The sequence below is a fragment of the Lonchura striata genome, chromosome 5, assembly GCF_046129695.1.
Source record: "Lonchura striata isolate bLonStr1 chromosome 5, bLonStr1.mat, whole genome shotgun sequence".
NCBI classification, from domain to species: Eukaryota; Metazoa; Chordata; class Aves; order Passeriformes; family Estrildidae; genus Lonchura; species Lonchura striata.
Window position 1 is genome coordinate 58,109,024 of NC_134607.1, and position 21,475 is coordinate 58,130,498.

The window sequence follows — 21,475 nt, forward strand, 5'->3', positions numbered from 1 at the left end:
AAAAAAAGTCTGAGACTCGGTGGGAGACCATGTGTTTTTTTGCCTTAGAAGAGGCCACCAAAGAGGAAAGGTTTCTGGGATCTTCACCAGCCCCAGCTTTGCTGTAGCCTGAGATGAATAGCCAGGGAATGAGAGAAGCAGGCTTCACACTGACCAATGTTGTTCCAAGAGGCTTTCCTCTTCCAGAATGAAAAATTGCTGGGGTTTGTGTCCATTTACATCTGAGGTGTTAAGGGGAAAGCAGTCAGCCTGCTGGGATTTCTGAAAAATTTCTGAAAGCTCATGGAAATATTCATGCTATGTGACCAGTGTTTCCTGGTTGGCTCCACACTTGAAGCAAAGAGGGAGGGAAAGAGGAGCATTTCTTTGCTATTGGAAGGGTTTCACCCCACTGTTGTGGAGAGAGACGTATGTGATGCTGGGTAATTACTGAAACAGCAAATTTTATAAACAGGCATTAATCTGTGACCTCCATGTCCAGGGTACCAAAGCTGTGATCTTGCAGGAAGATCTGCAGAAGCTGCTTGCAGCCTCAGCTGGGAGCTGGGCATGTGCCATGGACAGCTGTGTGTGGCACCTTCTAGATTTTTACTCTCAGTTCCAACACTTAGAAGGTCATTTGCCTCCATTGGTGGCATCTCAGAGGAATGCTTTAGGGACAAATGACTATCTGCTCCTCACCCATGCAGGCACTATGACCACTGTGGAAAAGCCTATATAAACCACCTTTATGGGCAGGGTGTGAACAGTAGGTGTCAAAATAGACTTTGAAGACAAATGCTGTAATTAAACCAGATTAGTAAGCGATCATCATCTATTCTGTACACTGAATAAAGAGAGGGTCCTTTAAAAAGGAAATATAGCATGTAATTATAATTAAATATGATCTTATGGACAAAAAGGCTCAAACTAAAATTGCCTTTAAAAAGAAAAAAAAAAGGCAACTCCTGCATTATCTTGCTTCTGAATGCTTTGTTTTCCACTATTAATAAGCTTTTTCTTAAAGCTGCCTTACTGCTTGTATTTCAACGTCTACACTCAAAGAATGGTGATGTCTGCATGCAACTTCTGTAATTCCACTTAGCTCCTCTCTTATTGTGGCGGGTGTTGTTCAGAATGCCATGGTTTGCCTGAAGAAACGTCTTGAAAACAACATCTTGGGGGCACAGGAATGTCTGTGCCTACGCCGGTGATTTCAGCTCTTCTGTGATCGCGGCAACTCAGAAGGAGAAATGGGGTCTTCTTGTGGGGTTCCAAGGAGAGCCTTTATTGAGCTTCTTCCTCAAAGGGGTCCAGGGACAAAGAGCCACGGAGGCAGGGAAAGCAGGGGTTAGATAGGGATTGCAAGGGTGGAGCAGAACACCAGGGCCAGTGGGATGAGGGCACAAGGAGTGGAAGGAGGGGGAAGGGCCAATGGGATACATTAAATCTGCATGTCACAGCAAGGCATGCTGGGAGAAGCCTTTTGCCTCACCCTAACAGCGAGGTTATGACCTGAGGGGTTTTCCCTCCAGGGGAGGGCCATGAACTCCTTCCCTGTTCGCCCACTGGCCTCCAGTCTCTAAATTGACTGTGCACAGTCAAACACATGCAGCCAGCACAGCAGGGCAGCAGTTAGCTAAAATTAATATGTATGTATTTGGAGGGTTTTATCCCTGACTTGAAAATTGCTCAAAATATTACTTTATTGAAAATAAATGCAAATTAACGTATTTTATTCTTCAGAAGAATAAATGACCCTTTTCTCTTTCTCTCTGTCAGAAAGAGATTTGTTGTCTATTGTTTCTTTGCTGGCTTTGAAAACTGCTCTTTTGAAATTATGAAGCTATAGCAGTTGTTCCACTCCTTTGCAGGACTGGCCATCCATGCTACTAGCCAAAAGTGGAGGAGCTGTCAAGTTTGCAGGAAAGGATCATTTACCAAGTGACCTTTTGGAAAGATTTGGAGTCAATTGGGAAGTCAGTATCAGTGTAGGTTTTTTTCTTAAGCTAATTCATTTCTCAGGTTACAGCTTTGTCACTTTATGTCAAGGATGAGTTATGGAAGCAGAGTAGCTGGAGTGTTCCTATTCTGGTGGCCTCCCATCAGAAGGGTGATGGTAATTAGAATTAAATCCACTTCCTGAATTCTGATCAACCATCCTTGTTAGAGCCCACAGGTGAATGATGGGAGTCCAACAGCCTTTGGCTCTAGCCAAGGTAAGCAAAACTGAAAGGACCTAGTGGATATCTTTCAGCCAAAGTTCATAAAGATCAAGCTAAAAATAAAGTGAAACAGGCAAGGTAACATCCTTTTACTGGTGGGGTGGTAAGGAAATGTCCACTGACATTCTTTGGACCACATTTCCCATATTTTTTCTGTCATCTGAGCACATGCATCATGAAAATCAATGTGGGAGGAAGCCCTTGATCACCTTTTATCATTCATCCATCTCCTGCTCAAGCCAACCCACTGAGTAGGGAACTGTTGCAGCTCTGTCTCCTGAGACCTCACACTAAATCTATTTAAAACATGGAGGGTACTCAAAAGCCAACAAACCTCAAACAGAGTTCAGCTCTGGCAGCTGCCCCAGGCCAAATGTGCCAAGAATGCTCTCTGTTCCATCAGCCATGTTGTTAATAACCTGAACTTTATCATCCCCAGTATAAACACCTAAGGGACGTCACTGGTGATCATCAACCAGCTGGACTCTGTACTGTTGATCCCACTTATTTCAGCCCAGCAATCTGAACAATCATCCACCCACTTTATCAGCTACCCTGCCAGTCTGTGTATCATGGATTTAGCCAAAAGGTTACTGTAGAAAATGGTGTTAAAGGCTTTGCGGTGCCCAGGAAATAAATGAGACACACTGATCTCATGCTCTGAGGAGTTTGCTCTCGAAGAACAACCAGCTCTCCTGAGCCCTTTCACTCTCCAGGGCAGCTCCCTTTGGGATCCTGCAAAGGATATGCATAGATGAAATGAAACCTGCTGTCTTGCAGGTAAGGGCAGTAATGATGTGTGTACTGCTGATTCCTTGCAGGATTCAGTATTTCCCAGTTTCATGGTTGCTGCAGGCAAATTCATCCTTGATCATCATATCCTGATCCAAGTCTTCCTATTTTGTGAACAGCAAACTCAGCACAGCATCTCCTCCTGTTGTCTTTTCAATCAGCCTGTGTCATGAAGCTGTCTTGAGCACACTCAAGAAACCTCCCAGATTGTGCCTGACCATGCAGCCCTCCAGTTAAAGCACACTCTGAGTTAGCCCTAGAGCCTGTGATTGTGTGGGATGGCTCTATTGACTTTCTCTCCTTTCCCAAGAAGTCTGTAGTGAGTGCCTGGCACAGCACTGCCCATAGCGCTTTGCCACCTTCTCCTTGTCCACAGGCACTCAGATGGCCCATCACCTCTCCCATGGCCAAGTTCTGGGCACTCCTCTGCACAGCACAAAACCACTCCTCACTGTGTCCAGCCTCTTCTTCCTGAAGACACTGTGCCCATTGTGGCAACTCTCCAGGTGTGTGAATCACTCCGGCATGTCTGTGTAACTCAGAAGAAATCACAATTCTGCAGTGGCGTGGGAGCTGGTAATTTCCCCAGTTGTTTCCCGTTCTACATGTTTGTTTAAAACTACTTGAGACAAACGCTGAACCCTGAGTTATAATGCTTTCTAAACAGGATTCTGCTATGGAGAATCCAGCAAGGTAAGGTCAACACACAGATATTGAGCATGGAGGTGCCTCCCCTGGCAGGGGAAAGGGCACTTGAAGCCCTGGCTGCACACCAGCGCTGCCTGCACAGCATTTGCAGCTGCGTTGCCTTGCAGCCTGAGCTCTCCATCACTGCTGCAGCAACTGTTCCAATAGGGGCTTTTCCTCTGATCACACTGAGATCACAGATCAAGCTGTGATGGGTTTACTGCTTCTTTTTATCTCAAGCTGACTGTCCTAAGAGCAAGGTTTATTGATTTCCAATTGCAGGAATGCCAGGAGCACACAGCTGCGCTGCTTTAGGAAATATTTTGACTAACTCCATAATTGTGTTGGCATTACTACTGCCCCAAAGGCTGGATATTTGAGGCACCTTGTAATACATGTGACTTCTTCCTTATAGCTGAGCTGTGTTCTACAAAAGCTGAGGTCATTGTGCTGACTGACACTTGGATTTTGATAAAAAATTTTAATTCTAGAAACATAAATTATTTTTAAAATCTCAGGGGACTGTTTCAAGCTAAATTCTGTAGTACATGCTTTCTTGTAAGGGAATGTTTGCTCTAACCTGAACTTCCTCAACTTCCAATGGTTCCTATCCTTAGCCTGCAAACATAAGCCTATATGATCTGGGTTTAGGAGCTGCTTCTTCCTTGACTTGCCTGTACTAACAAGAAGGTGACACACATTTAATCAACCTTTTTCCAAATTGCCCCATGAGAATGCAGCAAGACTCGTTGCTTGTGAACTTCTCTTTGTCTGTGAGAGAAGGCACACAAATACCCAGGGCTCACCCAGCCCTGCCCTACTTACGGACATTGTTAGCACCAGCTGCCACTTTTAGCAGCAACCGAGACCTCAGAGCTCCGGCCTTGGAGGAAGAATAGGGGGAGGAGGAGGGATGACCCTCATCACCGCTCCCCTAAATCTGAACCGAGCAGAGGAGGAGCTTATAGGCAGGGCCAAGTTTCACAATCAAAGCCAGCCAGTGCAGGGAGAGAGGAGCAGCAAAAAAAGGCAGTGTGGGGAAGAGGAGGAAGCAGGGAGAAAGGGGCAGCTGACAGGGCAAGAAAGTGAGAGAGAGGAGAAGAGGAAAGGCAAAAGGAGGCAGTGACAGTCTTGGGTAAAAAGAGGCAGGAGTATACAGGCTACAAAATGGCATTACTCCTGTGGCTGGGGTCCCAGCTGTCATCCATCTGGAGCAACATCTCTATACTGGGAGTTTTTCTTACAGTGTTTACTTTACTGCTGGACTTCATGAAGCGCAGAAAGAAGTGGAGCCGTTACCCACCAGGCCCAGCCTCGCTGCCATTCATTGGGACCATGTTCTCCATTAACTTCCACAACCCCCACCACTCCTTCGGCCAGGTGAGTGGCAGCCCCTGAACAAAACACTCCACATGCAATCCACCGTGGGCCCGGGAGGGGTGGGTCACACTCTGGCATCAGCTATAGATACATAACACAGAGAACAGGAGCTTTCATTTCCCTTGAAGTTGCTAGATAGAGCTTTAAGACTAACTAGCAAAAATGATAAAAATGTAAAAGTATAAAAATGTAGAAGTATGCACACAGGATGGTAAACAAAGCTGGAAACTGGGTAAACAGATAATGAGGAATATAGTGAGTGTTTTGGCAAGTTATGTAACAAGAAACAAGAACACATGACCAAAGAAAACGTTCAAGGAAAGGTCACCTGTAATATTGAAGCACTCAGCGAGTACGACTCCCAGAAACACCTTTCAATGACCCTCTAGGTCCATGAATGGACTTCCAGTAGGAGGCAGATGTGTGCAGGTAAGTCCTCGGAAAAGTGATGTTTATGTGGTAGCTGGGAAGCACGCTGCAATGAATATGTATGATCGTGATGGAATAAATACCTGGTTGTAAAGGGTATTTCATGACAATCATTCTATTAGAGGAGTCCAGTGCTACAGTAAAGCATACTTGCTTTACAATGCTTCAAATTATCTTAGAAAGTTTATTTCTGGCCAACTTCAGTATCACTAGCTCTGCACAAAGCTGAGGGGCAATGCTCTCTCCAAAGTCCAGGATGAAGCAGATCACTGCTCAAGGACACTGACCTGGCCCGCCCAGAGAAAGAGATAATCATTCACCAGAACCTCCCAACCTCTATCTCCCCTTCTCTGTATGAGCTCAGTGAGAGATCACTGCTGTGCCCCAGTGAAAGGTGCTGCTGTAGAGCTGGCTGCCAGCCTGACATGTGGGCAGGCTTGGAGGCAAAGGAGCAGGAGGTGGTACAAACAAGGGAAGACAAACAAATATCTGTGGACTGGGAATGGCAGGCTTCCCTGCGTCTTACTGAAGCATGCCTGCAGGCATGTGACAGTTTCAGTTAAAGAGACCAGCTTGTGGAATTTGACTCTGCAGCAATGCCCAAAATCTCAGTAGTGTTCCTATTCAAAGTCTGGCCATAGCTTTTCTCAAAGGGAAGGCAGGGCTTTCACAGCCTGCAGCAGATAAATCATGGGTATTTTGTGCTTCAGCTTGCAAACTCTAAAGGCCTTTTTTCTAGGACAGTGCTGTTCAGCTGCCTGTCCAAAACCTGCCAAGTGGAGAAACTAAATACAGCATTTGTATTATTTTCTTGCATGTAGTCCAAACGCTTACCGTTTTCAAATCATATCACGTCAGGGTCATGCTAACCACAATCTTGACCAGTAGTCATTTTTAACTATGCATTTCTATTGCAAGTGAAGTGCTAATTCCCTTTTCAACCCTACTGCAAATACAGTATGAAGTACTTCATTCCTTGCAATGCTACAGTGCAGAAATCAAAAATCTTATACTTTAAACCAAACAAAAGGGACAGAAATAAAAGTAAAAAAAAACCTGTGGGGTATTGCTACTATTGCACTGTCTTTAAATAATGTGCTTCTGAGCTTTGCTCAGTGTTCCTAACTGGGGAGCTTTGACCTGCCTTCCCAGGAGTCCATGTCCCGTTAAAGGGTTTGTCTACCTGGAGAAGGCTTTGCTCCATGGCCAGCTCCCATGGTGAGTGTGTGGCTGAGAGGATTACCTGTGCATTCATCCCGATTCAGCTTTATGAGTCTTACAGATCACAGCAGGTGTAAGGGTGTGTGCTTGTTACCAGTCATACTAGATGTGCATGCTTATTTTAGGGAGAAAGTTGACCTGAAACTCCAGTGTAGAATTGCCTTTCCCAACCATATTTCTGGAAACCTGGCTCTGGGTAGATCCTTAGGTACAAATGCATATTTTAATAGAAATTACATATCACCTTATTATTTCCTTCAGCAGAAGTAGACTAACTCAGAACTTACTTAGTCTTTCAAATCAAAATAAATATAAAGATTAGGAAATAATTCATTATCAATCATGCAGTCTTTAAAAATCCCTAAAAAGGTTCTTGACAAAATTAAAAGTACTTGCACAATGTTCATGACAACAGTTTGGCCAGGATAGACATATTCTAAATTTTTCCACTTACAGGGCATTGATCCCTGCTACAGATGCTGCTTGGCACTGTTTGGAGCTGTTGCACTGCAAAGATCAAGATCAAAGATCAGCTGAAGATCTCTGAATAAAAGTACCTCAAAGTTCACTCAGTAGTAAATGCCCTAACCAAGGATACAGTGATATTTCTGGTGTTGCATTCAGCTCATTTTCAGGGACATGCTTTTTTATCTTGGCAGCTCCAGAAGAAATTTGGAAACATCTTCAGTCTCCAGAACTGCTGGACCAACCTAGTAGTGCTGAATGGGTATAAAACAGTGAAGGAAGCCCTGGTTCACAAATCGGAGGACTTTGCTGACCGGCCACACTTTCCAATATATGAGCACATGGGCTATGGAAAGAATTCTGAAGGCAAGCTCCCATAAAAATGAACATTCCTTGATTGCACTAGCATGAGAAGGATTGGGTAGAAGCAAGATTTTCTCAGTGCGGTGCACCTTTGTGTGTCCCCCTGGTCAACCTCCTTGTATGTCTGGCACCCTCTGGTAGCAACAAACGCGGATTTGATTAAATGGGGGCTACCCTTAGTGGTTGTAGTACAGCTCCAGCAAGCACACACTTCTTCAGCTGTGTAAGGACACCATAAAATGTACAACTTTTCTGCCAGGTCCAAACACCCACAAATAAGTGCTTATGGTGCTTATGTAAGACAAAATGTTTATGCAAAATGTTACATGTAAGTTGTTGCAAAAAAATATGGTGACTTTCATTCAAGACAGAGTATTTTCCTGCATCCTGCCCACATTACATCCTCAGCTCCTGTGTGGTGGCACAAGCTGGTGGAACAATGCTGAATAGTTTGCTGACTCCTTAGCAGCCCTTGTTGCTCCCATTGAATCCCCCTGCACCTTTGCCAGCCATGCACAGAAGATGCAGTGATCCATTTCAGAACTGCTGTCTGAACAACCTGCATAAGGTCAGGCTGTTTCATCTATCTATACAGACCTGTACCTCCAGACTCATGATTGTTGTTCTCTAGCAAAATTTACTTGATGTACAAGTCAGATATCTGACACATCTTGCTCATCCACAATTCCAGGGATTGTTGTAGCAAGATACGGGCACGTCTGGAAGGAGCTAAGGAGATTCACACTCTCTACGCTGAGGAACTTCGGGATGGGAAAGAAATCCCTGGAGGAGCGAGTGGTAGAGGAAGCTGGATTTCTTTGTTCTGAAATCAAGTCTAAAGAAGGTTTGTGACATCCACAAGGATGGGGAAATCACAGAAAAAGGCAATACAGTGATGCAGAGAGAAGTAATGCTACAGCCACTCCTGTTTGCATGCAGTGCTCTCTTCCCATGCAAATACAGTGTTTCTAGTCTATGTGCCCTCCTTGGAGAGCATTTTGCTTTACAGAGTGGGGCTGCCGAAACACTAATCCCTTTGAAACAGTAAACAAATAGGAAATTAGAAATAGAGAAGAGAGGTAAAATAGAATTATTCCCAGAGCTCAGTAACTCTACTTTATGAAGTTTAGTGGAACATATTGATATTATCACATGCAATAAAAGTGCAGCTGAGAGTTCACAGCCTGTCATCAAGACACAGAACAAAGTGTTACCAGTCAAGTCACAGAACAACCCTGCAGCTCAGTTTTTCTTGGGAGTTTTCTTCTTTAAACATAGAGCAACTAAATATAAGTAAGAATGAGGTGATCGTCACTTCCTAGTGTGATGCTCTGGAAGCTTTTTCTCCTGGTGTCATCAAGGTGGCATTTGAGTATTCTCATTGCTTACAGATGAGGTCCAGCAGTTTGATATTGCTGAGCTTCATGGCTTGGTCTCCATTTCCATTTTCAGGTAAATCTTTTGATATACATGTTCCCATAAATAATGCTGTCTGCAACATGATCTGCAACATTGTCTTTGGAGACCGTTTTGACTATGGTGATAAGACATTCAAGAAGCTGTCACAGTTATTTCAAAATTCCTTGAATGAAGAAACGGGATTCCTGCCTCAGGTAAACCACAAGCTGAAAGAAGCTGCCCTCTATTGCTTGAGAGAATTGTGTTTTCCTTATTTTTATTTTTTTTGCATCATGTAATATCTTCTCTCTCACTCCCTCTGGTTCTCACACCCCAGCTTCTTAACGTGGTTCCCATTTTGGTGCGCATCCCTGGAGTGCCACAGAAAATCTTTCGAGCACAAAAAGAATTAATGGACTTCATAGATGTGGTCTTAGATAAGCATATGAAGACCTGGGACCCTGCTTACACCCGAGATATGACGGATGTGTTTTTAAAGGAAATGGAGAAGGTAGAGTGACACTAGCAGACCCTCTGGGGTCAGAAGTAATTTCTTTGCCTTGTTCAAGCTTGTGAAGCTGACTTTCCTCCTAGAGCTGCACAAAACCTCTTACAATCTAATTTCCTACTTTTCCATTCCACTTTGTATCTTGAGAAGAAAGGTATTCTTCATGTCGTAACCTCTTTTGTTGTCTTAAGACACCGTATTATCTGCTGATATTTTTGTTTCCATTTTCTGCTTTCATATTTCCTTCAGAATCTAGGAACTTCCTTCTTTCCAGCCTACAAAAAAAAAAAAAAAAAAAAAAAAAAAAAAAAAAAGAAGGCTTTTAAAAGGCAATGATTGGGAATTCACTGAATGTCCTAAGGTTGCACCAGGGAAGAAGTTGGCATGCAATATTCCATGTAATATCAGTGCCTCAATGGCTGATGCCTCAAAATCAGTCACAAAACTGGAGCAACAAATTGACTTTTTGGTGTCATAGCCTGTCTTTAAACCAAGTTATGATTTGAAACTAGTGTCTCCTTTGGGATATATATTTTTGAATTGCTTGCTAAAACTAGTTTGCTAGATATCAGAGGAAGGCCTAAATCTGAACTTCACTGAAATTAAAAGGACTCTTTCCTCGAATTCGGTCAGGCACACAGTATGAAATCAAAGATACTTGGGTCAGCCCATCCATCTGCCATATGTTTCTGCACATGGATTCACTAAACTTCAAGTGCCAGATGAGCAATATTAGCAGATTCTGCTTGCAAATCACTTCCACCATCCAAGTCCTCAGGCTGGACTACTGCTCTGCATGACACCCTGCCATGCTGTGGGGCTCAGGCACCTCCAGCCCATGGGCAGAGCAACGTGACCCACATTACTCTGTACTGAGCAGTACAGCCTAGGGGTGGGTGCTGCCTCTTGTCACACCTCTCTTCTGTTCACTAACATCACCCGATAAGCCAGTCTGATAACTGAATTAACTTTGGTCAAGTCAGTCCCAAACTCCCTTCTCTGAGATCTTTTATTGGAATAACAGTTGAGTCTTAAATGCATTATTAATTGCTATCCATATTACAACAGCATCTAAATATACAGAATAACTTAACAGAAGCTAATTCCTAGGAAAAGGAAGTATAAAGAGGATTAGAAAAGACAAGAAGACAAACTCATGCAGAGAGCTTGCCATATCTCACATGCTAACAAATTCGAGCTCAATTAGCATTTGTATGAGGGATCAGTTTTGCTGAAAATGGTATTGCAGACTTAACAGGCAGCAATAATCCTTTAACCTGATAACTCTGATTTTTTTTTTTTTAATTTTTATTCAATAGTAAAAAAATACCAGGGCAGGAACAGAGAGAATATGTGATGCATAGCTAGAAATAACCTCCTTAAAATTATGCTGATTTTTCATTTGCCACATGAATGCAACCTCCTCTCTGTGGCTTTTATCATCTGATCAAACCTGAGTAACTGTTTGAGGGAAGATGTTACAGTGAGTGGCAAGGGCCTGCTGTCTGTTTGAGCTGAAAGCAAAAGGTGTTTTCCTGAAGGCAGAAGTAGCATTCTTCTCTGAGTATATTGGAGGTGGTTGAGGACCTTCAAATACAGGACATAACCGGGTTACAAAGCATATCAGTCATGCTCAGACTGTTGCATGTGCTGTGCTGTGTTCTTGGAATTAAAAACAGGAACACATGCTAAAAAATTTATCTAGTGCTTCTCAGCACTTCTCTGGGCAGTGCTCTTCTTGCCCAGCAAATACCCCAGCTCCAATCACCCACTTTTTTGCTCTCCACAGGGTAAGGCAGCTGAAGAGAATGGTTTCCACTATAACAACCTTCGTATGGTGACCATGGACTTGTTTACAGCTGGTTCTGAGACCACCTCCACCACTATCCGGTGGGCATTGCTGTATATGCTTCTCCACCCAGAAATACAGAGTAAGTCAGAAACTTACTTACAGAGGTGTAGCCTCTTCCCTTCAAGACTCATTTTTGCACAAGGATTTCGCAAAGAAGAACAGCTTTGGTGATTGCCAGTCTAGCAGAAACACAGGAGAAACACTTCCCAAATAGCTGTTCTGGCAGGGGGTAGCCATGATAAAAAGCCTGGAGTTTGAAGGGTAAGTTTGCTCTTACCTTCATTTTGAGGGCTTTACCGGGGGATTGGCTGTGGTCAGTGTACCCTCTTCCAGTATTTGGAACAGATACTGATTGGTTTAAATTCTCTAATTCTGCTTGACCAGGTACTCTTCAAGCTGCATAGAGGGGAGGTAAGGTAGCATGTCAAGCAGCAAGGCCTTTATTAAAAATGCTATGAGCAAAGAACAGTTACACAGAGTTACCAGTCAACTGAAAAAGGCCTTCCTCTCTGGTTTCTGCTTCTGTCTCTACTTGTCCTGTTCTCACACAGTGCCTACAATCTCAGGCAGCCAGACTTTCAGCTTGTACCAGCTGCTTCTGGTTCTCTAAGGGTCCTCTAATTCTTTATCTCTCCTGCTTTCAGGTAAGGTCCAGGCAGAGATTGATAGAGTGATTGGCAGAGAGAGACCCCCCACCATGAAGGACCAAGCTAGCATGCCTTACACTAATGCTGTGATCCATGAAGTGCAACGCTGCGGGGACATTGTTCCTGTTGGGGTACCTCACATGACGTACCGGGACACTGAGTTGCAAGGCTTCTTCATTCCCAAGGTGACTGTGACCAGATAAGCAATACAGCAGCCTCTCCTTGTGCAGATGCCAGGCATGGGGTAGGGATGATCCCATCCAACCCTGCAATGTTGCACTTCCAGCCCCAATTACAGTCACTGTTGAGCACTAAAATAGGACATTTTGAAATGTTAAATTCAGGCAGATGGTCATATCTGTGTTCTAGGCTTACAGGTTGTATGGGAATGCAACTGCAGTAGCAGCTCAGTGCAAAGGTTCCTTTCCTCTCAATGGGCTGTGATACTCACTGCAGGTTAGAAGAAGCCTAACAGGCTCTCTGAAGGCACTCAACACCAACTTACTGTCTTTTCCGAGATGGTAGTAGTTCAATTCTAGCCTCTGAAGCTATCCAAATGCCATTGGCGTTCAGACCAGTTTCGCCGTGACAAGCAGCTGTCCTGGCAGGAGTGGCAGAATTCAAGCCTGGGATATTTTTGTATATTTTTGTAGCTGTGTAGTATCTCCTCTCATTTAAAACCTTGACATGTGAAACAGGAAAGCTTTGCCATTTTCCATGGTCCCTGAGAAAGCTGGGCTTTGAAGTCTGTCAGTCAGCTTTTTCTCTGTAGCTATAAAACCAGTCCAGGAGGATGAGAAGCAGAGGCTGTTTCCACTGTGTAACCGTGAAATCTGCATTTGCATGCAACAGCCTTTGTAAGGCTACAAATTGCAAAAGTTCAGATGCTTCGGAGTGTAGAGCAAGCACCGTATGCCATTGGAAAAGGGCCCTGCTTTACCTCTGCTTCAAGTAAGATGCAGAAGTGGAAATGGGTGCTATTAGTTGGCAGACACGGTCTGTCCCATTGTGCCAAGACAATGCGGCTGTTCTCACGTTTCCTCTTGTGGGGGAGTGCAGGGGACGACAGTCATCACCAACTTGTCTTCCGTGCTGAAGGATGAGACAATCTGGGAGAAACCAAACGAGTTTTACCCCGAGCACTTCCTGGATGCAAAGGGGCAGTTTGTGAAACCAGAGGCCTTCCTGCCCTTCTCAGCAGGTAAATCTGAGGGGAGGATCCTGCAGCAAGTCAGAGACACAGCGGGAGGGTGATCTGCTCCCCCCCACCCCGTGACAATTCCAACATCGATTATCGCCCTCTTTGACAGACACTTCCTCGCTTCCTCTTCCTCTCTTGCAGGTCGCCGTGCCTGTCCGGGAGAACAGCTGGCCAGGATGGAGCTCTTTCTCTTCTTTACCACTCTCCTGCAGAAATTCACTTTCGTGCTCCCTGAGGGCCAGCCCAGGCCACGGGTGGACGGTCACTTTGCAATCACGAGATCTCCACACCCGTACCTCTTGCAAGCTCTCCCAAGATAGGTGCACACCACTCTCCTTTCACTCACAGACCGCCACTCCCCCAAACCCTGGCAGGAACATTGCAGGTCTAAGCAGGATCATGCCAGGTTCAAGCTCAAGTCTTTAAGGATCTAGGCCAATATCTTGTGGAGCTTCATTCTAGCTGTGGTTCTTGAATCAAACAAGAGAGCTTCAGCTTCAACAGCAAGGTGACATTAAAATGTAGTTTCAGAGTAGTGCTTCTGGAAAATCTTACTGTCCAAGACATACATGTCCCCTTCATCCCTTCCTGTTTATTACACACTTCTGTATGTTGAACAAATATTGCATTGTCTTAATTTATAGCCTCAGAGAAAGTAAGTTTTAATCCTGACAACCCTTATGTCACACTATGCCTCCAGTAGGAGTAAATACCAAGGAGTATATAAATAATCCATGTGGTGTTTCAGGCACAGAAGAAGGTCATTTGTGAAATACAGAAATTTCGATAAATACATTTAAAGAGAAATCCTGGTGTTTAGATTTACTATCTCTTCTAATTAAAACGTTTTTTTTTTTTATTTTTGGCATTACATAATGTCAGCTCTTGGGTAGGTTTGGAACTCACAAAGGGATGGAGTTATGCTGTTTGAAACTATATGGCCATAGATTTTAGAGCTACGTTTCCCTTTCTTCCTGCAATATCCCTGACAAATTGTTTTGCAAGATGCAAAGATATGTTGATGTTACCACATCTAAAGAGACAGTAGCACGAAGGAGCTCCTATGTATAACCACCAGTAAAAAAAAATAAAATATCTGAAATTGAGTGCACATGTGCAGTATTAAATTTGTGTAATAGTAATTTTGGAAGCTATGAAAGCGAATGAATTATGCAAATACTTATTAACATAATTAAGATTTGAACTTGATCATTTGCACATTTATGCTTTTCATCTACAACATAACTTGAAAGAATAAAAGTGATATGAAATCTTTATTTTCCCCTCTCCTGAGATTTCTCTCCTCACACCCAGCACCTGAGTCTTTCAAGATCATTTCAGTGTTACTCCTCTGGTCTGTTCAATGACACCGAACTGCATGTGTTCGGGTTTATAGGGACCAGCAATACCCAAGTGTGCTTAAAGAGAACTGAACTTTGGAGAGGTCCTGGCACTCGTGTATTTGGATACAAACGTGGGTATAGCTAGAGGAGGGAGTGTCTTTTCCCGTGGCGGGACCGAAGAGCAGCGGGCGCTGTCCTGAGGGAGGAGCGGGCTCCGGGGGCGGCGCGGGCCGACGGCCTCGCGAGGCGGGGCCCGCCCAGCGGCTGCCCCGCCCCTTGCGGCGCGGTGATTGGGTGATTGGCGTTTCTCCTGACCAATCGGGTGGGAGGCGGCCGGCCCGGAAGGCTGGAGTGGCAGCTCAGCCGGCCAATAGGGAAAGTCGCCGTGCCCCGCGCGTTCCCGGGGCGGTGGGGAAGGTGGCGGCGGCGCCAAGATGGCGGTGGCGGGCAAGGGAGTGGTGTCGGCCGCCGTGAAGCCGATCTTCAGCCGGGACCTGGGCGAGGCGAAGCGGCGCGTCAGGGAGCTGTACCGGGCCTGGTACCGCGAGGTGCCCAACACGGGTGGGTGACGGATGGCGGGGCCTGCCGCGCGGGCTCAAGGTCGGAACGGCCTTAAATGACATTGGTGAAGCCGGCGGGCATCGCATGAACGAGTGACAGTGTAGAGATTTTTAGGGTTGAGTTGCACGTTGCCGGTGGGATAATAGCAGAGCGACGTGGATGACCGCAGTAGGTGTTGTGTTTCTCTTAGTGCACCTGTACCAGCTGGATATCACGGTGAAACAGGGGCGGAACAAGGTGCGGGAGATGTTCATGAAGAATGCCCACGTTACGGATCCACGCGTGATAGACATGCTGGTTATTAAGGTACACACAGTTACTTCTGATTTGTTCAAGCTGCAGAGAATGTGGATGATTGGTGGTGAGTGTGGTGGAGGAGAGGGACAACTTTGTACCATACTGTCTATGGAGTGGTTGTTTCTTGCAGTTGGATTGGTAATACCTATGTCAGCAAACCTGTTGATAAGGGATCAGGTGGCTTTAGAATTCAGGAAGCGTATGTCAAGCAAAGCAGCAATTAAAATACTAAATTTGTTCCTTGCTTGCTTATTTTTAACAACAGCAATCAAAGGGAAAATAGGTGTTGCTCACAAGTTTACTATTAAAAACAAACTATCTGCTCTCTGCAGTACTTCATTGGATTGGAAAATGGTTTTCTTCACTGATTCTGAAACATATATTGCAGTGTCAGTACTTGGTGGGAAGCTGGGTTTGGGTGGCAGAACACTCCAACTCTGTAACGCATCTGGTGGTGTTACAGGCCTGAGAGACCTGTCTGCTTCAAAGCAATGATCAGCACAACAGGCTTCAAAATGTGTCTGAGCAACAGTAACTGATCTCTGCAGTTCTAATGCATTAGAAAGCTTCCAACTCAGGTGCCATGCTCACCTGTTTTGTTTCTTGCATTTCAAGACAATTACTCTGTCTTTATATGATGAAAAAATATGGAAACAGAATCCTAGATAACATAGCCGGTGACAATTCCAGACGGTCTCATTTTGCTCTGTGCTACCATCCTATAAAACCGGTATAAAAGGATGAAATAGTGACGAGTTTGCATGTCTCAGTGGCAGAGATACTGGTGCAAGGCACCTGGCAGCAGTTAATTTTACAGCTAAAATGTTGCTGTTTACCCAAATTCAGTAGAGGTGCTTGAAAGTTAGCAATGTTGTGTAGAATGTTACGGGAGGTGCTGGTCAGGAGAGAAACAAAGCAGGTTTTAAGAAGGGGACAGAGTCTCTTGCCTGTTTCACAGGGCTGGGAAGCTTGCTGCAGAGAAATCCACGTAAGTTGCAAGGCAGGAACAGTATATTTGTGTCACAGTGCAGGTGATGCACGCAGGCTGTAGGAATACAGAACTGTTGATGCAGCTGTTATTTTTGTAGGTGTTTTAAAGTTCATTCAAATAACTTTAACAGTACTGCATGGTTAGACTTGGGCTCTAACTGCCAACTAGTCTAAAATTCTTTTGTGTGTGTGTGCAGGGAAAAATGGAGCTTCAGGAAACCATTCATGTCTGGAAGCAGAGGACTCACGTCATGAGGTACTTCCACGAGACGGAAACCCCACAACCTAAAGACTTTCTGTCCAAATTCTATGCGGGCCACAATCCCTGAGAAACTGACTCTGTGTCTTCCTGCCTTATATTACAAATAAAAGTTCTATACAATATAAAAAAGATCCATACCAAGAGATTCTCTAGCATCTTAGGAGCCTAATGACTAGGTGAATCCAGAGCATGTGCAAGTGATCTGTTTGAAGAGCTGTAATTTCCTAGTTTTGCCTGTGTGGATTTTCAGTGGATGGCACTTATCCCATCACTTGCCCTAGGGTGTCTGCTGAATAACCACAGCACAGCCTATCTGTGGGTCTTTGTGCTTAGCCTGCAGCTGCATCTGTAGATGTTAGCTCTGTGAGGAAAAGGGTGGCCCTTCAGAAAAACCACTGTACTCACAGAAATATTTTTGTGCTCGAGGGACGTGTATTCATGCAGTGTCTTGCAATTTCATCCTATGACTTTGTTGACCTTGTTTTTTTTATTTGACATTAATCTCCTTCATTTCTTGCCGAGAAAATATAAAATCAAGTAGGCAAATAAATCCTTGTGCATTAAAACATCAGCAGAATCCATTTCTCTGCTATAAAATTAAATTATCTGGAAAAGGGGTTTAGTACTGTTTTCTAGAATAGGAAGGCTCTGTAAAAGCTTCTGAAGCCTAGCAGGAGATGGGTGTCCTACCATCACCTCATCCACTGAATCAGGAATTACTAGTTCCCTTTTGAAAGGGATAAGGACAATTTATTATTTCACCAGAGAACAGGTTTTCAGCAAGTAACTTGGTGCTGGAGCTCCTCCAGATGTGACCAGCCCTGGATGTTTGTAATACACTCAAGCTTAATTTTTTCCACCCTAAATAAATATCTTTTTATCCTCTAAGTATTGGGGCTTTCTTCCCCATGAGGGCCGTAACACAACACTCCTCAGGGACCTGTACATAGGTACCTTGGGGCTCCAGGGTTGGCATGCTTTTCAGGACAGGTTGACAAAGTCAGGAGGGGCTCAGGAGGGACTGGGGACAAAGCAGTGAAAAGGATTTTAGTAGCATATAAAACAGAAGCAGGTACGTGTTTGGCTCCCAAGAGCAGATAAACTGGAACAACTGCTCCTCAGGTGGCTTTGGGCAAGGAGGGGGCAACTCAGATACCAAGTGATTCAAGAACCTGGCAGCTGCCTTTAGCTACAGCTCTTGGGGTTACTCAGATTACAGGATCCCTTTTCTCTCAGTAGCCGTGCTGGGGAGTTACTGAGCAAACCGTAAAAACTGTGCCAAAGAATAAGGGAACAAATGTGCTGTTGGAACTATTCACTGCTCCCTGTTCAATAGCAACACCAATAAGGAAGGAAGAAGTGGGCAATCAAGAGGCCAGATCTAGTGACCAGAAACCATGAGACACTGCGGCAGTGCTGGCTTAAGAAAAATAAATAATTTACCGACCTCTCAAGGTTTGATTTGAGAGAACAGCTGGTCTGCTGTGACTAAAGATACTCTTCCTCTGCCATAACAGCAAAGAAGACCTTTTAAGTCTATGATACAAGAATTTAAGTGCAATAGCAAACACTTTTATGAAAAAAGGAGTTGAAGTTCATACAGTGAAGAAAACAAACACCTTAGGGCTCTTTCAGAAGGAAGTACTGAACTACCTAGGAAATATTAGATGCTTGGAGCCAGTGTTCAGATTAAATGTTATAAAGCACGTGAGCAAGTTCAATTGCAGCTTGTGATCTCAACCTTTACCAAAGCCACTCAGAGTTTTAACTCTGATGATAATACTGTCTTTCATCTTCAGTGAGGCAAAGTTAATGCCACAGTCCCCATCAGATACAGCTGCTAGGTTGTTGAACAGTGCCATTGTCAGTGTGCACTCCACTATTTAACAGGGCTGTGTTGTGGGGCTGCTGCTTCCCCTAGGATTCCCTATGTCCTGTAGATCAGTACTGAGTTACTGAAAGGACTCAAGAGAAAATAAACATGAGGAGGGCCTCCCTACTGGAACAGACATGCAGAGATAGAAAAGACAGGAAAAAAAACAAACCCAGAGGACCAAAGTTGCACATGTCAATCGCTTGATCTTTAATTGTTTCCCATGTTGCTAATTAAAGGCATCCCAAGCAGTCTTTGATGAGGTGAGCATGTGTGTGCAAGGTCGCAGGGTTTGTCAAGCACCTCCTTCAACCCTGATCTACAGATTTCCAGCATACAGAGATGTGCAGGACACTCACTGGCAAAGGGGATACAAAGCTCCCTGTCCCCTTTAGGAAGGACAAAACAGGTGACAGATGTTGGAACCATTGTTTTGTCAATGGCTTTCTCCCTTCTGTTCCTCTGTTCCAGTGCTGCAAATAGAAAAACAAGCTGTTACAGATACACTACTGAGCTGTAGTCTGCATCCTCCTCCCAAAACTACACAAGATGGGGTTTACATAAAGGGAGTTTCCAACAGGCCAGTGCAGTCTTTGCAATCTCTTAAGTCTTGACTTCTAGCTGCACAGTGCATGCTGGAAAACCCCTTATCAACAGGAATACATCCACCAAACTGACTGTAAGTCTACATTATTTACAACAACTTCTCTAAAAGTTTCTTTGTTCTATGAAGAAATAACACCTAAACTCAATATAAATAACACCTAAACTCAAATCTTTACACAATAACAGCTAAACAGAATAACAGAAGATGGTAGAAAGTGTAGTACAGTGCAGATAAAGATTAATTATTTCCGTTTTTCCTTTCTGCAATGAGTCTGAATGGTTCAGCTATGCCAGAGATAAGTGTTGTAACACCCACCAGACAGTTTGTTCTGATGGGTTCTAGAATGCTCTTAAATTGTTCACCTCTATCAAAATTTCAGACAGTACATGATTCTGTTTTAAAAGAGTAATTCCGTGAGTTAGAAGAAGACTTTTTAAACAGGTAAACAAGTAGAACAAAATCACAGAATCGTTTAGGTTGGAAATGACCTTCAAGTTCATTGAGTCCTAATTGTTAACCCAGTACTGCCAAGTACACCGCTAAACCATGTCCTGAAGTGTCTCATCTACACCTCGTTTAAATACCTCCAGGGCATGTGACTCCACCATTTCTCTGGGCCGCCTGCTCCAATGCTGGACAACCCTTTCCCCGAAGAAATGTTTCCTAATATCCAGTCTAAACCTCCCCTAGCACAGCCTGAGGCTATTTGCTCTTGTCCTGTTGCTTGTTACTTGGGAAAAGAGATTGAAACCTACCTGGCTGCAGCCTCCTTTCAGGTAGTTGTAGAGAGTGATAAGCCCTCACCTATGCCTTCTTTTCACCAGGCTAAGCAGCCCTAGTTCCCTCAGCCACTCCTCCTAACAGCTGAGCTTCAGACCCCTTAGCAGCTCTGTCATCCTTCTTTGGATGTGTAATGTAGGAACACTGAAGTCTCTCTGTTGTCTGCAGTATAGACCCTCATTGACTATACTTTATTTCTGATTCAGCTGTCAAGATCTAAAACACTATCATTTTTTCCAGTCTCTTAAGAAATGCATGGTGTGGAGACTGCACAGATACCAGTCTGGTCTAGTCTGGTACAAACCAAAAAAGTTCATAGCCAAAAGCATATCCCTAACCATGTGTTTAACTGCAAGTGTATCTTTTAAGCTGTTGCTGGCTGTATTTCCTTGTCTGAGATTCTCCTCCCTGCCTCAAGCCGAACGGAAAGCACAAATAATTAGATTGCTGGTGTAATTTATGACGTACCCTTTAATCATCGTCATCGTCATCCTCTGGGACAAAGATATCATGTTCTTCAAGTAAGGCTGCGAAGTTCTTACTGATCTGAGTACCAACATACAAGAAAGGGATCACCACGCTGAACACTCTGAGGAGGCCGAAGGGCGTCTGCAAGGAGTCGATTGTAAAAATTGGATCTTTACATCCAAGCAAGTCGCACGTTGGCTGCACCGGCGCACTCCCGGCTCCACAGGCGCGCGGGGGCCCGGGATGCGGCCCGCAGAATGATCTCCGTCCCCAGTGGCACGCCCCGGTCACCGCACCGCGCTTCGTTATCGCGTTACAGTGTTACAAACACTCCCGCGCCAGCCAGTGGGCAGCCCGGGGCACGAACACCCGTGGCTTAGGGAGGGGATGGCGGTCGCCGGTGACAGAGGGCGGTGCATAGGCGAGCACTGATCTCCCCTTACGGCGCAGCGCGGCCTCGCTCGGGGGACGCGGGCCCGGCGAGCCCCGCACGCTCGGGGGCCGCTCCCGCCTCCCTCCCGCTGCCGAGCGCTTCCGCATCCCCGCCCGCAGCTCCCCGCTCATTGGTCCCGGGCACTGTCATTCACACCTGCCGCCCCGCCCACACCAGCTGCGTCCACACGGATTGGCCGCCGCTGCCGCTCGCGGCTGCCGGCCCCGCCCGCTCGCCCCCCACTCACCTTAACCGGCTTGGGCAAAATGGCGCCGCTGCGGGTGACGGTGGCGCCCCGGGAGGGCACCAGCGGCACGGCCGGGGCCCGGCCCGGCGCGCCCCAGCCCGCACGCCCCGAGCGAGCCAGGGTCGCCGCCAGGAGCCGCCCGGCTGCCGCTGCCATCGTCCCGGTGCCCCGACCGCGGCACAGCCCAGGCGTCACCTGGGATCTCGCGAGGCTTGTGGGCAGGCGGTGAGGTCGGCACTGCGCACGCGCGGGGCGAGACCGCGCCCCCCGGGCCTGGGGGCGTTTCTCGGTGCCCCGCGGGGACCGAGGGACACAGGGACAGAGGGACAGAAGGACCGAATGACCGAGGGACACAGGGACCGAGGGACCGAGGGACCCCGGGCCGGCCCCGCCTCCTCCCGGTGAGGGGAGACCCGGGCCGGCCGGGAATGGCCAGGCTCTGCAGGCACGCCAGGGGGCTTCGCGGC

The 21,475-nt window shown here is 45.6% G+C and overlaps 3 protein-coding genes across 3 annotated transcripts; 2 read left to right on the plus strand and 1 right to left on the minus strand.

Moving 5' to 3' along the window:
• Nucleotides 1–4,650: 4,650 nt before the first annotated feature.
• On the plus strand, nucleotides 4,651–14,258 carry CYP2D6 (cytochrome P450 family 2 subfamily D member 6). Its single transcript, XM_021552796.3, has 9 exons — nucleotides 4,651–5,063; nucleotides 7,373–7,544; nucleotides 8,233–8,385; nucleotides 8,994–9,154; nucleotides 9,277–9,450; nucleotides 11,237–11,378; nucleotides 11,944–12,131; nucleotides 13,006–13,147; nucleotides 13,289–14,258. Exons 1-9 carry the CDS (start codon nucleotides 4,851–4,853, stop codon nucleotides 13,465–13,467), a joined length of 1,524 nt encoding a protein of 507 aa, XP_021408471.1. The 5' UTR covers nucleotides 4,651–4,850; the 3' UTR covers nucleotides 13,468–14,258.
• A 622-nt stretch (nucleotides 14,259–14,880) lies between these two features.
• Nucleotides 14,881–17,488, plus strand: NDUFA6 (NADH:ubiquinone oxidoreductase subunit A6). The gene is made up of 3 exons (XM_021552735.3): nucleotides 14,881–15,051; nucleotides 15,242–15,357; nucleotides 16,536–17,488. Exons 1-3 carry the CDS (start codon nucleotides 14,925–14,927, stop codon nucleotides 16,665–16,667), a joined length of 375 nt encoding a protein of 124 aa, XP_021408410.1. The 5' UTR covers nucleotides 14,881–14,924; the 3' UTR covers nucleotides 16,668–17,488.
• Nucleotides 17,489–18,659: 1,171 nt separating this feature from the next.
• SMDT1 (single-pass membrane protein with aspartate rich tail 1) lies at nucleotides 18,660–21,212 on the minus strand. Its single transcript, XM_021552736.2, has 3 exons — nucleotides 21,009–21,212; nucleotides 20,329–20,469; nucleotides 18,660–18,946 (listed from the first exon to the last, which is right to left on the minus strand). Exons 1-2 carry the CDS (start codon nucleotides 21,162–21,164, stop codon nucleotides 20,332–20,334), a joined length of 294 nt encoding a protein of 97 aa, XP_021408411.1. The 5' UTR covers nucleotides 21,165–21,212; the 3' UTR covers nucleotides 18,660–18,946; nucleotides 20,329–20,331.
• Between the last annotated feature and the right edge of the window lie 263 nt (nucleotides 21,213–21,475).

Bases quoted from the DNA above. Each gene is read 5' to 3' on its own strand.
- CYP2D6 (XM_021552796.3), top strand. From the start codon at position 4,851: ATGGCATTACTCCTGTGGCTGGGGTCCCAGCTGTCATCCATCTGGAGC. The intron at 9,155-9,276 runs GTAAACCACAAG...CTCACACCCCAG, and splicing joins AAACGGGATTCCTGCCTCAG to CTTCTTAACGTGGTTCCCAT. The intron at 13,148-13,288 runs GTAAATCTGAGG...CCTCTCTTGCAG, and splicing joins CTTCCTGCCCTTCTCAGCAG to GTCGCCGTGCCTGTCCGGGA.
- NDUFA6 (XM_021552735.3), top strand. From the start codon at position 14,925: ATGGCGGTGGCGGGCAAGGGAGTGGTGTCGGCCGCCGTGAAGCCGATC. The intron at 15,052-15,241 runs GTGGGTGACGGA...TGTTTCTCTTAG, and splicing joins CCGCGAGGTGCCCAACACGG to TGCACCTGTACCAGCTGGAT. The intron at 15,358-16,535 runs GTACACACAGTT...GTGTGTGTGCAG, and splicing joins TAGACATGCTGGTTATTAAG to GGAAAAATGGAGCTTCAGGA.
- SMDT1 (XM_021552736.2), bottom strand. From the start codon at position 21,164: ATGGCAGCGGCAGCCGGGCGGCTCCTGGCGGCGACCCTGGCTCGCTCG. The intron at 20,470-21,008 runs GTGAGTGGGGGG...GACTCCTTGCAG, and splicing joins TTTTGCCCAAGCCGGTTAAG to ACGCCCTTCGGCCTCCTCAG.